The 15,297-nt window shown below is 42.9% G+C and overlaps 1 protein-coding gene across 1 annotated transcript in view; it reads right to left on the reverse strand.

The window, feature by feature from the left end:
• The window catches only part of VWF (von Willebrand factor), a 141,841-nt gene that overhangs the window by 106,743 nt on the left and 19,801 nt on the right, over window positions 1-15,297 (reverse strand). Inside the window, exons 7-13 of the mRNA XM_086465735.1 lie at window positions 13,980-14,196; window positions 11,811-11,933; window positions 10,188-10,299; window positions 8,052-8,098; window positions 3,655-3,791; window positions 2,124-2,262; window positions 1,416-1,516 (exon numbers count right to left, since the gene is read on the reverse strand). Coding sequence (XP_086321861.1) covers window positions 1,416-1,516; window positions 2,124-2,262; window positions 3,655-3,791; window positions 8,052-8,098; window positions 10,188-10,299; window positions 11,811-11,933; window positions 13,980-14,196 — 876 coding nt within the window. The remainder of the gene's footprint in view (window positions 1-1,415; window positions 1,517-2,123; window positions 2,263-3,654; window positions 3,792-8,051; window positions 8,099-10,187; window positions 10,300-11,810; window positions 11,934-13,979; window positions 14,197-15,297) is intronic.

A 15,297-nucleotide genomic window follows, 5' to 3' on the forward strand; every position in this document is an offset into this window, starting at 1 on the left:
ATATTGAGGAAAGCCAAAACTTCTGAGATGCACGAAGGGACTGAATCGAATTATTCTCAGTCCCCAAAAAACATTCTAGGACCCTTGGAGCACAGAGATAAAGGCTAGATTGAAACAACAACAACAAAACCATGGATGCTTTTTAAAGTTATTATTGACCTTTATTCTCTGTTGTCTTTTCAACTCTTGTACTCACGTCTGAACTAGGTTTCATTAACCTTTACACTGTGACAGACATGACATTGAAGCCAGATTTTGGGGCAGGCAAGGAGAGTGCAAAAGCAATGCCATGGTTTTGAGAGGGCAGTGCTCACTGCTCAGTAGAAAACCCCAGGAAAACTTGCTTTCTTGGTAAAACTCTTCTCAGGGAGCAAAAGTACCCCAAGCAGGGCCCAGCTGCAGATCCCCTATTACACGTGGGGCTCAAAGACAGCAGGGCTGTGGTTAACCACCCATCCATGCAAACATGGCAGGAGCACGCAGGTACACAGGTCCATAGCCATCTAGCATCACTCAGGAGAACATTGCCCTGACTTATCACCCATAGCCTGCAGGTCATCACACCAGGAAGCAACACCACAGGCAGACTCATGCTCCTGAGGGAGCGAACACACCCTCAGACACAGCACTCACAGTTCCTGAGACCTACTGATCGAAAGAAAACAGCCTCTTGTATAAGTAAAGAGGGCGATAGATGGCTTAGCTAGAGAAGCTGTTATGGTTTATCAGCTATATCAGGAGACTATTCCACAGTCAATACTCTTCCCCTGTCCCCTCACAGGCTTTTCTGCTCTGCAAATCATTCTGCAGCTTATAACACACACACAGTGGTTTACTTAAACCGTTCTGTCGTTGCAGATAGACTGCTTCCCTTACAGCTGTTTTAGGTATTTCTACACTCTGCTGCAGTCTGCAGCACAGACAAACCCTAATTGTTAATCAAGGGTGACTTTGAACATTCCTCACAGTAGAAGGAGCATGCAACATATCTTCTATGAGTTAATTGATTTTTCCTGGAAATTATAAGTAACTGTGTCCCTAGAGCCATATTCTTCCTTTATTTTAAGTCATACAAATTCATTGTTTTAAACAGGACAGTCAAAGCAAATGAAAGCAAAAATCCAGTTTGGAAGGTATCTGCTGAACAAAACACAAAACTATTCATGGTTAATAATGGCTGTCATTGCACAAAAAAATAGAGAAGAAAAAAAAAGCTACCAAGCTGCTGTAGCATGAAAATGTTTGTTTCTAGAATACAAAAGGACCTGTATATTACTCTGGGGGTAGCAAAAGAGAATGGCATTTCTTACATGCAACACAAAGCAATTTCTCACTTCAGACAAGAAAATCTTTGTACATGTTTGGGCGGGACAAGAGAGGGGGACAAAAAAGGCAGAAATAGAAAGAAAGGGTACCTTCACTAGGAGTTCACCATGACCATCCCAGTCAATCTGTAAATCTTCCCCATAGGTAAGGTGAATTGAAGTCCTCACCGTGCGCTGGATACGGAGGGCACCTTAAGACAACCACAAAGTGTCAGTCAGTCAAGCCAGGATGCAGTGTTTCATTGCCTGGGACTGCTGTGTCGTGCTGAACAGGTCAACAGAGTGGCTGCCACAGAGCAGCTGCCACAGACAAGGGGGCATGCAGGTCTACCAAAGCAAGGGGTGCCAGCAATGCCCACTTCATACTTTCCAAGCTCTGTGCCTGCTCAGCAGTTTACATCTGCATGAGCTTGTCCATAGGCACTCAGGAGCACTAGAAGACAATTATCTGTGCATTCTGTGAAACCTCAGGCATTAACTGTGACATTTTGCAAAATAACTGGAGGATTTCAAGCTTCTGGATTAAAAAAAAATAATTATTTTACAAAGCATAGACCAATAGCGGTTTTCAAGATCACATCTCGCAAATCCAAACAAGCTTAATTCTCCTGGTTTTAGACGAGCTGATGTGTCAGCTGCATGAGGAGAAGTCAAAATGACAGAGCTCCTAGAAGAAGCTGCAAGTGAGAATTTGGTATTGAAAACAGTTTTTGATTGAACTGGGCTAAGGCATGCCAGAAAACACTAGTAAGTAGGACCAGCTCAATGACTGGCCAGAGTTAGCCTATGCGAACACACCTTGTAGCAAAGGGATCTGTATGTCTTGTCCATTCAGTGAAATTCCTCCTCCATGTTTCATTTTAATGAGGCTGTTGTCCATATCTCGGATTCGGACAGAAGCTGAGCGAGTGCATACGGCATCAGGATCATCTGCACACTACAGAGAAGGTAAAATTTGCCCCAAACCTGAAGCTTTCACTTTATTGGTGACTTAGCCCCAGGCCCCCAGAAGGCATTTCGGCATCTAATTTGGGAGGTGTTAAGTGTCTCAACAGTTTTATGGGCCTAGCTTCTGCATCCCACAAACACTAGACCAGAAGCCTTTCTTCCATTATCCTGCTAATCACGCACCAGGAGCAAGCCGCGGCTCCTCCTTTCAGAGCCTGGAAAGCAATCCATGGGCGTTACACCAGACCCTCAGGAGCGGCCCGTGTCAGTGACCAGCATCCAGCCTCACCAGCTGTGGCAGAGGCAGGAAGGACATGCTGCCCCACATAGCCCATCAGCTTGGGAAACAGCAGTTCACACTACCCCAGACTCGTGCTATTTATTTTCCTGGCTGTGGGTTACGCAGATGAGGAACAGGCATTGCAAGCCCCTGGGTCTCCTCCCTGGTTTCGAAAGGGGAGTTTCAGTGGAAACTCGTTCTGCAAGTTCTCAAGTACAGATGACCTCAGAGCTGCTTGATCAGTGCTTCCTAATGCAGGATACAGACGTAGACGGTGCGTAGGACCGTCACACCCCATTTCTCCAAAACCTGTGACTTCTCTGTTGCTTGTGTCCTACAAGGCAAGCTGATACTCCACTCCTGTCAGTCTCCTGACTCCACTGTACTTCAGTTCCTCCATCCCTGCCCCTTTTCTTCTCCTCTGCTTGATTCAGTACCCTTTTCAGTCTCCAGGTTAGTTCACCTATTTGCATGCACAACTGGTCGAGAAATTTCATGACCAGGTTAACCTCCCTGTGACACACCGTCCAGGGTCCCCTTCCCTTCCTGTGCTGGCCTGGCTCCCTTTCCTGTCTCCAGCTGTCTCTGCTTGCTGACCTCCAGCTGCCTCTCTCACATCCGTCAGAGGAGACAGCAAAGAAAGTCAGGAGCTGCTGACTGGCTAGTGAGCAACAGAAATCACCAGCCAATATGACTTAATGTCAAGCAAGTAAAGGTACTAATCTGCTAGTGCACCCTACTCGGTGTCTGAGGAAACGTCTTTTCCCTGGCCATTAGCAAGGCACCGGCCTTCAGGGTGCTTTGCAAGGGGCGCACCCTCCTCTGCATTTGTTTGTTCAGCTGGCAAAGAGGCAGTGAAATTCTCCAATCTCATTACAAATCTCAATCTCCAGGTAGGCTCCTGGGAATGGCAGCAAGGAGAAGCAAAACACTTATTAACTAAGGAGGAAGACTGCATCTGTTATTTAAACTAATTATTTCATATGAAAATTACTTTTGTTGGCCTGTGCATCTGCAATTCATATCATACCCCCACAGCCCTTCCCGCTCTCTGAAGAGCATGCACAGAGGCACACAGGCACCAGCCAAGGCTGCTATTACCTGCACCGTCTCGATGATCACAGAAAAGGAATTTTCCACACAGTCCTTGGCAAATAAGTACTGACAAATTCCACTGAAGGTGAAATACTTGTTGTCAAAGCTTTTGAAATGGGACTGGCCAGTGACAGAGCATTCTCCTGAAAAATGCAGAAAGCCATTAATCACCCCAGTGCCAGTTGCAAGCAAAATCCTGCTGGTCCCCCCCAAGCCACCAAGGGGGAAAAGCAGCCCAGTGGAGCTGGTTGCACAAGGCCGAAGTTCCCTGCAGACCAGAAAGCACTGGTGAGATGCTTATCTCACTGTTTATTCCTGTAAATCATTAACAGTGGTATCAGCGACGCAGACAAAACCTGGGGAATATGGTATAAATCGCACTCAAGAGCTGAAATTCAAACTTACGGAAAAGCCTGTATAATGTTTCAAACAGAGTGTCACGAGGATGCCAGCGAACGGCTCAGCTCTCTGCACTGATGCAGATTTGATTCTTCTGTAGTATATACCTCGGTGGCTCTGGAAATTCAGTGCAGTCACTCAAGCTCTCCACAGGCTAGGTCATACCCTAAGTGATGGGCGTTGATGGCACTAACCAATTTTAAACACCAGCCCATGCTCTCTTTTATGTGGAAACTAAGTTTCCTTTTTTATACAACAGGGAAATTGAGGCACAGAGAGTGGAAGCAGTAATGCCTAAGACTGGCAGAGCTGGGAAAGACACACAGGATTACCCAGCATTAGTCAGACACTCCATACACTGGGACATGCTGCCTCTTCACCCCTATGTAGGAGCTCAACATCTTGACATAACACACTTTAAATCTACTTTTACTTAGCCCAGTGGGGCACATCTGCAACCATGGAGCTGGCTACAGGATGCGGGCATTTTTACAGAGTTAAAAAATCAAAATTTGCAACAAGACTCATTGGACTCTCACTGCTGCTCTGCTCTTCTTCTGTAGAGGTGCCTCATTATCAGTCTGTGTTCCAGTTGTGTCTTGGCAGACTGTGAGCACCCTCTTTGTCTCTCTACTGGTGTTTTTAGAGCATTGCAATATGTTTTTATGTAGGCGACAGTGTCTGAAAGCCTCCTTCACAATGGCCTCCTCGAACACAGTCCCTAAAAAGTGTTGAATCCTTTGTTGGGCTGCTTTGAATACCAATAAGTTATTCTAACATTAAAGTAAAAATACCTTATCAGAATAAAGAGCTGGAATATAATCACTGCTGGAGTTCTTCCAAGGGCAGAATTTATACTGGACTTTACTCTGAATCATTATCTTAATTAACTAGCATAAAGCTAAAAATAATTCTATAGTTACAATAGCTACATCTAAAGTCCTTCCAGAATAGTGTGAAAGTTTGTCTTGCCCATGCTTCTACTACCAAAAGAGGCTATTTAAACATATCAACATCTTAAAATAATTTGGTAAGTCGTGGCTTTTCATTTCCAGGAAGGCAGTATTTAGATGCCACAACTGGGATTTAGTATCCTGTTATGCTAGGGTTGTTGCAAACACATAGGGAGGATCTAACTCTACAGAGCTCACAAAGTAATTCTTTCCTGTGAGAAGACTATAACACTTAGAGATGGTCCCATGGCAAACGAGGTGGGCAGAGACCTCCTTGCCCAGAACAAAAGTCAGATGCTGGGCCTACACTGGCAATTCACTGACAATGGGTGAAGAAAGGTTAAGTGTTACAAGCTGGTAGGTGAACCCTATGAGTTATTCTCTCTTCACTGCCTTAGAGTCCCACATAAGACCTGTTTAAGGAACATCAAGTGGAAATTTCCCTCTTCAACATATTATGCAGTGTTAACTGTCTCAAACCAGCCTGTGCTAAAGCACAACCTCACAAATTCTGAGGATTCTCAGCCTTGCATGGCTTTGATTTGCCCTAAGAAAAGTCCAGCACTCACTGGATGTTTGTCATCCCCTAGCAAGTAAGGCAGCTTGGTATTAGCATACTCTACCCTGGAAATCCTACTTTCTGTTCAACTGAACTTGGATAAAGGTAAAACACATGTTATTCTACTCAACTTCAGAGTCAACTAACTATCAGATGTGGAAAACAGATTTAAAGAAAACTAGGCATAACCCACCATAGTGCATACAGTTTGATTTCCAGGGCGTTCTCTGCAACTAGGAACCAAGAGGATGGGTTTGCAGCATGGAAAGCTAGGGACTGCTACCCCAAGACAAGTCCCAGCCCTCTGGCATTGCTCCTAGAAAGGAAATTTCTTTCCTGCAGCAAAGCCTCTTCTTATGGGTCCCTCTATCTACTCCATTTGGTGTAATGCAACCCACGAGATTTGAAACCTACTGCCTTCATAATTAATTTAATTATGATAGCAGCTTGAGAGCTTCTTGCTAGTGCTAGCCAGCTATTGCTAGTTGGCTGACACAGCAGTGCCCTCTGAATCACTGCCTCCAGCTAGGTACCGAGCTTTATCACCAAGCTTACAACTAGGCAAGTCGTTCCTACAATATAAAAGAAACCTTTCCTGGCAAACAGGTTTGTTAAGAAATAATGGAACTACCTTCAGCTTATGTGAGTCTAAGTACATAAACTTTCTGTGACACATGATTTTAGAAATATTTGTTGCAAAAATAACTAACCAACAATAAAAATATGCCGCAACATTGCTTCAAATAAAGACAAAACAGGACAAGTAACAATATAAACTTGGCTACTGTTCCTATCAAGGACTGCTACTTTAGGAGGCTTTGCTGCCATCCCATACTGTCTCAGTACAGTTTGCAGACATTAGCAGGTACACATGCAACAGCTGCACTTTACAGCCTTCAGTCTTGTACAAGCCTAGCTGAAAAGTGACTTGGATATATTGGCAGAAGGTACAAAAATAAGCCGGCTTTCTTTTTGACTTCTGCTCATTTGACATAGCTTCCCAACTCAGAAAAAGGCAGCAATGCTATATTCCCTCTTGCAGAAAGCTGTATATCAACATGGAGTTGAGGATAAAAATTTGGACCACATAGTATTCATAGCAGCCCAGAAAGCAAGGACATTAAGAGCTATAACCTAGGTAAAAAACAAAGTTAGGAAAAGATCTTGTTTGTAAATACGTTACTGCCCATTAGCTAAAAGACATAACAAATCAGCTGTGTCCTTGATTCTTTGTTTTAGACAGTGAGATTCCCTACACTTGGAGAGATCTCTAGTGAACACCTCAAGCACAGGGCTTCTCACAGTCCTGCTTAGCATAGCTTGTTAAAAATGTCATTTCTACATTGAACAATTGCATAACCCCCCCTTTTTTTTTTTTACTGCTGACACTTTGGGGCAAGAGCTCTTTCAGTCTAAAGCAGGAGGAAATGGAACATTGGTGGGTCAGGCAAGCTTAACGTTAATAGAAAGACAGACTTTTTGATGACCATTTTAAGACTGTTGTAATTCTCCTAATTTGTGAGGATTGCACAGTCTCATCTCAAAAAATCAAAACAAAACAAAAACACCAAACCCAAAAGACCTGCTCTCTCTTTTCCTGTCCTGCCATAACCCCAGTCTCCTTTTCATCCCTTCCACTCTCAGTTCCCAAAAGCAAGGAGAACAAACAAGATAAAGAGCTGTGCACTTTCCCTGCAGACTTCTACGCACAATGCAAGCAGAGTCAAATGTTGTTTCAGGTCAAGCAGGCCTTTCCATGGCTGAACATAGTGCAGGAACTGAGACAGGGGATGGGCCACAGTACTAGCAGGAGGAAATAAGGAAGGCGGACTTTGCTGGCTAATGCACAGCATGGAAAGTCACATTCCCCATGCAGGCAAAAAACTGGGACAGCAGCCACCAGTACCAGTGAGTTTGGGAGGCAGGGTAGGAGGAAGAGGAGTAAGAACACCTGCAGAGCTGCCACTCCAGTCTACCACCACCCACTGAAGGCAGTGTGGCCACCTTCTCCCTGAGACTGTAGCTCCTTCACCTGTAACACGACCGTTAGGGCCCAATCCCATGGGGTATTAAGAGTGATCCAATCTACTCCCAGTCCTTGAAATTGTCCCATCAACAGATGTATGCTGATTCAGACAATCAAATAGGGAATGGTGCCTGGTCAAAGAAACCCAGCAGCGTTCCTCTACCTAAAAGCCAGTCCTCTGAACATACAGAGCCTTATATCTTGGTAAACTAGTAATCAAAAGAGGAACTATTCTTCTCACTAAACAGGATATTTCATTGTTACACATAAACCATATAGCACAATGTCTGGCTTGTCTCACAAAAAGAACTTAGAAGTACGATCCCATCTGGATTGCACTGGAGCAAGCAAGTAAGAACAAAGACAGATACACTTTTTGTCTGGAAAAAAATATAAGTGGGTGTAAGTGGGAGGGATGTAGGCAAGGCTCACTTGTCAAAATCTGAAAAGAGTAGAGCCAACATACCTGGGCATTCCCCATTGCTGCAGATCCAGGTGCCACGTCGACAAATGCTGAGAAACATATCATGACAAGTTAGGCAAGAGTACATGAATTCAAATCTTCTGTTGCAACTTTGTCACAAATACTTGAAACATGGGCCCCTGTTTCAGGAAAATTAGACCAGTCCCCAACATCCTTTCCATCCCCCACAACCCCGTTTCTTAATACATCCATCCATTCTTACTATCATACAGCAGCAACTGCTGGTAATAAGAGCTGGAATGGTTGCAAAACTCAAGAACTTCTGCTTTCCCCTGCCAAAGTTCTGTGTTTTCAACTATATTCCACTGATGTGGAATGAGTTCTAAATGCAGTTCTCAAGGTATGTCTATTAATACAACAGAATCATAGGAGAAAAAAGACTGAAGGAACCTCCATGAAAATCATATACTACAACTCCCAGCTCAAAGAAGGGATCTTCCAAGCTAGATGAGGTGGCTCAGGACCTTGTCCATTTCAGTTGAGAAATCTCCAGGATGAGGTCGGCCCCTCTGAGCAGCTGTCCCAGTGCTGCACCATCTCAGGGGAAGAATTTTTTTCTTACGTCTAAACGGAATTTCTCCTTCTGCAACTCGTGTCAATTGCTTCATGCTCTTTCACTCTTTGCCTCTGAGAAGAGTTTGGCCCTGTCTTCTTTACAACCCCCCTTTAGGCAGTGAAAGTTCCCCCATGAGCCTTTAAACAAATCTATTTCCCTTTGCTTCTCCTCACGTCATAAACTCCCCTGCTGTGATCATCTCCAGTGTCCTCCATAAGATTCTCTCCAGTCCATAATCCTCTCTCTTGCAGTAGGGGCCCAGCACTGACCACACAACTCCAGTCACAGCCTCACAAGTTCATCACAGGACAGCAATAATCCCTTTCCTTCACTGTCCAGCCAGACTTATGCTAAAGCAGACCTTCATCACTCTGATGGCACACTGTCAACTCAAGTTCCTCTTGCTTGGTTTCCCTTTCTGTGCAAGTTGCAAGGAGATGAATTGTCTCTGCTTTAATGTCTTCAGGTGGTGGATTTAGAGCCATCCCACATTGGCACTACTAGTAACAAGTAACGTGCACTGATAGTGATTGAGATGGCTGTCATTCTTGGGTCTGTGGGATACCATGCCAGACAACCCTAAAATCTCCAAAAGCAATTGTTTCAAGAGATGCTAGATTCTTCTTATTCCTTTCATTATCTCAGCCCTTGAAAACCATTAGCGGGGAGTCAGTTTATTGAGGATGGTAAATGCAGAGCCAATGGAATGACATTCTCCACAGCAGTATCAAATTTGAGTACAGGAAGCATTTTCTAACAATACAGCCCATCAGGCAGCACGGATCTCCCAAGAGCACTAAGGTTGAACAATGTGGCCAAGCTCAAAGCTTCAGACAGCTCCAGGGAAAAAGACAAAATGCTAATGTCATTGTTATGGTTCATATTTTGTGACACATGGTGCAGGCAATTAAAAACTTCTGATTAATAGTGATGATGCATAGACCAACTTTCTTCTGCATATGGTGGCCCTCACTGAGTCTTTCTTCTGTACTCTAATTGGAAAAATCTGGGCACAGAGTTGTCTGAATTCCTTCCACGAATATGTTCACACTTACACAAACCCAGATCAGGAATACATTACTCGTTCTTCCCCTTCAGGCTGGCATTCATGAGCGAAAGAAAAATCGTGAGCCGTGCAGCTGGGAAGATTCATTAGCTTTGAAAGAAGTTCCAAGGATGTGGCTGAACTAACTCCTCACAGAAAGAAATGGGGTTTAGAGGTTAAATAATGTAGGAAGTCAAAACAAAGACACCACCGTTGACACTAACCAGACATGGGAACCTGCCAGTCTGTCTTATCCACAGGAAACAGGTAGTTCTCTACTGTTTGAAGGAGTATGACCCTCACATTGTTCTATCAGATCAAATATCCTTTTAAAAGCGGAGCTGATTTTGTCTGTGTGAACAGCTCATTTCTTGGAAGGGGCTGGCATTTCGAATAAGCGAGCAGAAGTTTTAAAAAAGGAGAGAGAAGCTACTAGAAAGATCTATAACAGTCACTAACCCATGTGCATTACCTATCCAGAGCAACAGCAACCATACCAGAGAAACACAGAGTTTACCATGAGTTGCAGTCCTGGGAGATGGTGAAGCCAGGAGGATAATGTTTCCCAGAGTGGATACAGGAACAGTCAGAGCTTTCAATGCAATGTTCACCATCAAGGAGCTTCCCCTCTGGATAGATGAGGTAGTAGCAAATACACATGCCACACACACACAGGGACACAAACATAAATATGATTATTTTTTCTAGTTCTTCATATACTTTGGCAAGACTTCATATGCATTATTATCCATAGTTAGTCACAGACAGCAATAAAAAAGAATGAGGCTTGCCAAAAAGCCTCATGGGGGCCGGTGTCTACTTTCCTTCTAGCACTGCCTCTCCCTCACATGTGCTGAACTGAGCTTTTCTGGTGCTCCTAGAAGAGGTCATTGCTTAGCGAGTCCCCAAGACCAAAACACACATATTGGAACATACATGAGTCAAATACAGGGAGGACAATCAAGGTTGATCAGAGCTGCTCTAGAAACATGACTGTTGGAAAAACACACGCATTTCACTGACTGCAGTAAAGAATGCTTAGACAGGTTTTGTATTTGTTGCAAGAGAACAGAAGAGGAGACAAAGTAGGGAATGAAGAAACAAAGTTGAACGCCATAAAAGTCTAGCAGACAGGGTCTGAGAAAAAGAAACATTATCAGGTGGAGCTGTGGTTTCTCAACTTCTGCAGAAGCAAAAAGTGAAAGAGGCAGCTTCCCAACTTGGATCCAGCTGCTGAGGTTTCCATATTACACAACTATAACTGTTGCCACAGAGTGCTAGCTTTGAACCTCCAGTAAGTGAGAAACTGACAGCTAAATGGGAAACTATGAATGCAATAGTGACTCCTCAAACAAGGCTGACATTGTCATCACTGCCTTGTTTTGGAAACCAAATTGTGTTCTTAGTAAAACTCCACCACGTTTTGTATCTTGTACAGGGAAACAGTAAATACTTCTGTGCATTCATACAAAGTCCAGATTTGAAGGGTGTAATACAGTGCTATTAAAAACAAAATCAACAACAACAAAACCCACAACAAAAAACAGCTAGAAATGGAAGCATATGGAGCTTTGCAGCCAGGAATAAAACTCTCCTCCTGCAGTTGTCTTGAGTAAAATAGACAGAAAAGGAAGACAGTGCTGGTTGGGCTGCCTCCCTTAAGCCAATCAAATCTCCTGTACTGACGATTCAATAATAAGTGAAATAATTCGTCTAAAATCATGAAGATCTTTGGAATTATAGTGCAAGCTCTATACATACTGTTTTTGTAAGAAACTCCTTCAGTATATTCTCTCTTACTTTTTCCTCTAACTGGATGCTTCTAACCAAAAGCAATTCAGAAGGAATCTAGATATGTCAGTAGTAAGTGGCCCCCCACCAAGAAAGAAAGGCAATTCTATAGATGGTGCTGATCTTCACAGAAACATCTACTTTCTGGTTGGGTCTGAAAAATGGCCCTTTCATGGAGTAAGCATACAGGCACTATAGAAACTGGTTTATTCTCGGGCATGGTCCCAGAAAAGAGAAGTGTTTCTGATTTCAGGAAAATTTAAGGGAAGACACAGCTTTCCTTCTTCTAATAAAATAGGTAGCATCATTGCCAAATGTTTCTCTGTAAATAACCCAGTAAATAAATTACCAGGGCAGCTGCAGCCATCAACACATTGTCCGTGACACACTTCATTGATATTCAGGCTCTGGCAGGTTTTGGCACAAGGGGACACGCATTCCTTATACTCCATGCCAACTGGACATCTTGGCCCTGAAACAATTAACAGAAATTAGAAATGCAAATTCCTCAATAACTCTTAAAAAAAGAAATCTCTTAATTATCAAAGGCTGAACCACAGAGACACCAAAAAGACCATATCCTCTCCAATCAATGATTTCTTTTTCAGAAGCAGAACATTTAAGAAAGATTTGATTTTCAGTTTGCTGCAATACCATCATCTGTCAGGTTGTATAGCAAATACTTAAAGGCTAAAGCCAATTTCTTTTCTAATAAATCGGGTCTTAATAACTGAAATCAAGCGCATTAAGAACAATCAAGCATGCAATAATACCTAAGTCATTTGGATAGACATGCACATTCTGTACCTTTAAGCTGTGCAGTTACTTCACTCATTTGTGAAATTACACTGTTTCATGTTTCCAGAGAAAAGTGGGAGACAGTTAAGATTCTGAAATCCCATCCTTCTTCTTCCAGAGAACTGCCAGCACAGCATAACAGCTATGCTGTGGTATCTTCACTGTTGTCGTTATCCTGGCTAGGCCATTACACAAGCACATACTATAGACATTCCTTCATTTTGATGCATAGACATACCATGCAAGATTGCATGGGCATGGAGTGGGAAGAAAAGATTAGACCCTGCCCTTTTCCAACAAAATACAGAGGTGGGAGGGTAACAAAGGAGCGGTCTTGCCCTCTGTGGCTCCAGGACTTGGGCACCAGCTTGCACTAATACCGTGTGCCCAGCACCAGAGCTCTCCCAACACAGCAGAGTGTTTCATGCCTCCAGCACAACTATCATCACTGTCTCCTGAGAAAGCATCATAGCATTGTTGAAAATTAAGCTCCTGATGCGGCAGCAGGCCACCTCTCTTCTTCATGACTCATAAAAAAACATGGTTTGTGAAGTCAAGGGTTGGACATGAGCTCTTAAAACTCATAGGAACAGAGAGGGTTTAATTTCATTCATGGCTTTAGTTAGACTTACAGACAGCCTTAGCAAAAATGGGTTCTCCAGCTTGCACCCTGAGCGAGAAGACAAGTTTTCATCAGATCCTTTTTATGTCCCAATGGAAAGGTAACAAATTACTGCCTAAAATAAGACTCTCCTCTGGTGTACAATCCCTTGAACAAATGGTTGGCAGTATCCTCCTGCCCTAAACATAATCTGAACGCACAGTTTTCTTCAGTGGTGGCCAACAGCAGAATATCTCTACCAGAGAAGAAACTGTTGTCAGCACAAATTAGTCAGTTACCCCATTATATCAATTTACACTAACATCCTGAGAAAATTGTCCTTCCAGTGTAATGTAAAAACATGAGCAAAAATCATTGAAAACATTATATTAGAGGATTGATTTTATTATTATTATTCATTTGTGTGCTTCTGTGTTTGACCAGGATTCTCCAGTGGAGGTATATGTTTATATCAACAGTGAGTGCAAACATGACCTTTCCTCTATAAACGCAATCCATCCCAGTCAAGCTACGTAATTCCTTGTTGCAAAATCTTAGCAGAGGTGCAATCAGGATCTCTAACCTAGGCAAAATTTGGCTTAAAAAAAGGCAACATCTCAATTTCAATGTAATTGGTTCAAGCAAATAAAGGATGAAACAACAGTCTTTACCAAAAAAACGTTAAGGACAGCCTTTCACAAGGATGCTGACTTACAAGTAAGGCTGGATAACATGACACATCTGAACCATATGTCAAATAGCTCCTATACATCCTAGTCTATACCTTGGTGTATCAAATAAGTCTTCATTGACTTTGCATACCATGGTGGGACCTGTTACAACTCAGGATCTTCTTCATAAGTGGTTCAAATAACCCTGCCTTAGGGATAACAACTTCTAGAATTAGGTGGATGATGGAGGGCTGAAAGGGGGAGCAAGCAAAGGCACTTCAGATAAATGAAAGTGACAGGCACTTCAGATTTTAACCTGCCATGCCTGAATCAACCTGAATTAACATCCTAAAAAAGTACCAGTTGCTTTTAGCTGCAGCACACAACCTGCAAGACAGGTATGATCTCATTTGGGATCAGCAGCCTAGGAATAATCCTGTCAGCTTACTGCATGAGCTCTCTTCAGGCCACCCATCCAAAATCACTCCTTCGTGAGAGCAGCTTCTTGCATAATCAAGGAATACTGAGCAGTGACAGTCCATGCCCTGGGTACAGGCACAGATATCTCTTTCACAGAAATCGATATATGGCTCTGGATCAACTCGATGGTGGCACCGGGAGAAGGTCAAAGATGTTCTTAGCAGCTGGCAGGTTTCCATGATGCCCTGCACAATAAGTGAGGAGCAAAGGTAGAAAGAGAGAGAGAAAAAGGGACAAAATTAGTTACTATAGTCTCAAGAAGAAGGGGGAAAAAACAACTTTTCTAAACACAGTCACCACTGTTGTTAAACAACATTATGGTTGTTATTTAACACCAGCATGTAGTTAAATAACATCATAGTCAAGAGCTAGTAGTGAGCTACATCCATTTATTCACCACATCCATATATAACATACTGATTATTATAAGTTTCATATAAGGAATGTTTCACACAGAAACATGTCAGTCAATCAGTCAGCAAAGGGAGGGAAGCAAAGAAGTGCTTCCTACCCAGTGAAGAACCAGATGGCATATGGAGTACTAGGAAGACACACACAGCAAGTGAGGGTAACTTATAATTTAGGTACTTAGGAAGAAAAATGACCAGATCATATTTTGGATAATGATGGAAAAGAGTAAGTTTCAGAGTAAAAGATCAAGTCTGACTAGAATGCAAGGAACCAAATTTGTTTCCCACTTCTGGCCTCATGTTCCTGTCGCTCCTGCTGGCTTGTCCAATGCATGACAGGTCAATTTAACTCAGATAAAAGGCAGAAAAATAACCCAGGGAAGAAAAGCAATTTGTTCTGCTCTTCGTGAGTTAAATCAGCATGGTGACAGCTAATGTAAGGAGAGGACTCCACAGTGAGATGAGGGGGAGGGTACCAGCACCTCTCCTTTCAGATGGCAGCAAGCTGAAATGAAACTTACCTATACGTGAAAAAAAACCTAAGGAAAACTTAGTATATGGCCAAGTTCTCCAAGGAAGGCTCCCAAATAGACTTTCTTTTATGTATGCATTATGTCACAGCTCAGTAATTCTGAGGTCCCCAGTGAAACTTTCTGAAAGGATGACACTGAGTTTAGGTAAGTGGAAAAACAATTTTATGATACAACCCTAGCACAAACAGTTAAAGCTACTTATTGTCAGTGTTTTATATAAGCAGATGTAACCACGCTGTATATCTCAGGTGTTACGCATAGTGCTGAGGGGTGATGGGGCATGTTCTTCAGGGTAGTTCACAGTAATGGTGCATTTCTCCTGAATACCTTAACAAGTACCTGA

The sequence above is a fragment of the Leptosomus discolor genome, chromosome 1, assembly GCF_034619465.1.
Source record: "Leptosomus discolor isolate bLepDis1 chromosome 1, bLepDis1.hap2, whole genome shotgun sequence".
Classification (NCBI taxonomy): Eukaryota; Metazoa; Chordata; class Aves; order Leptosomiformes; family Leptosomidae; genus Leptosomus; species Leptosomus discolor.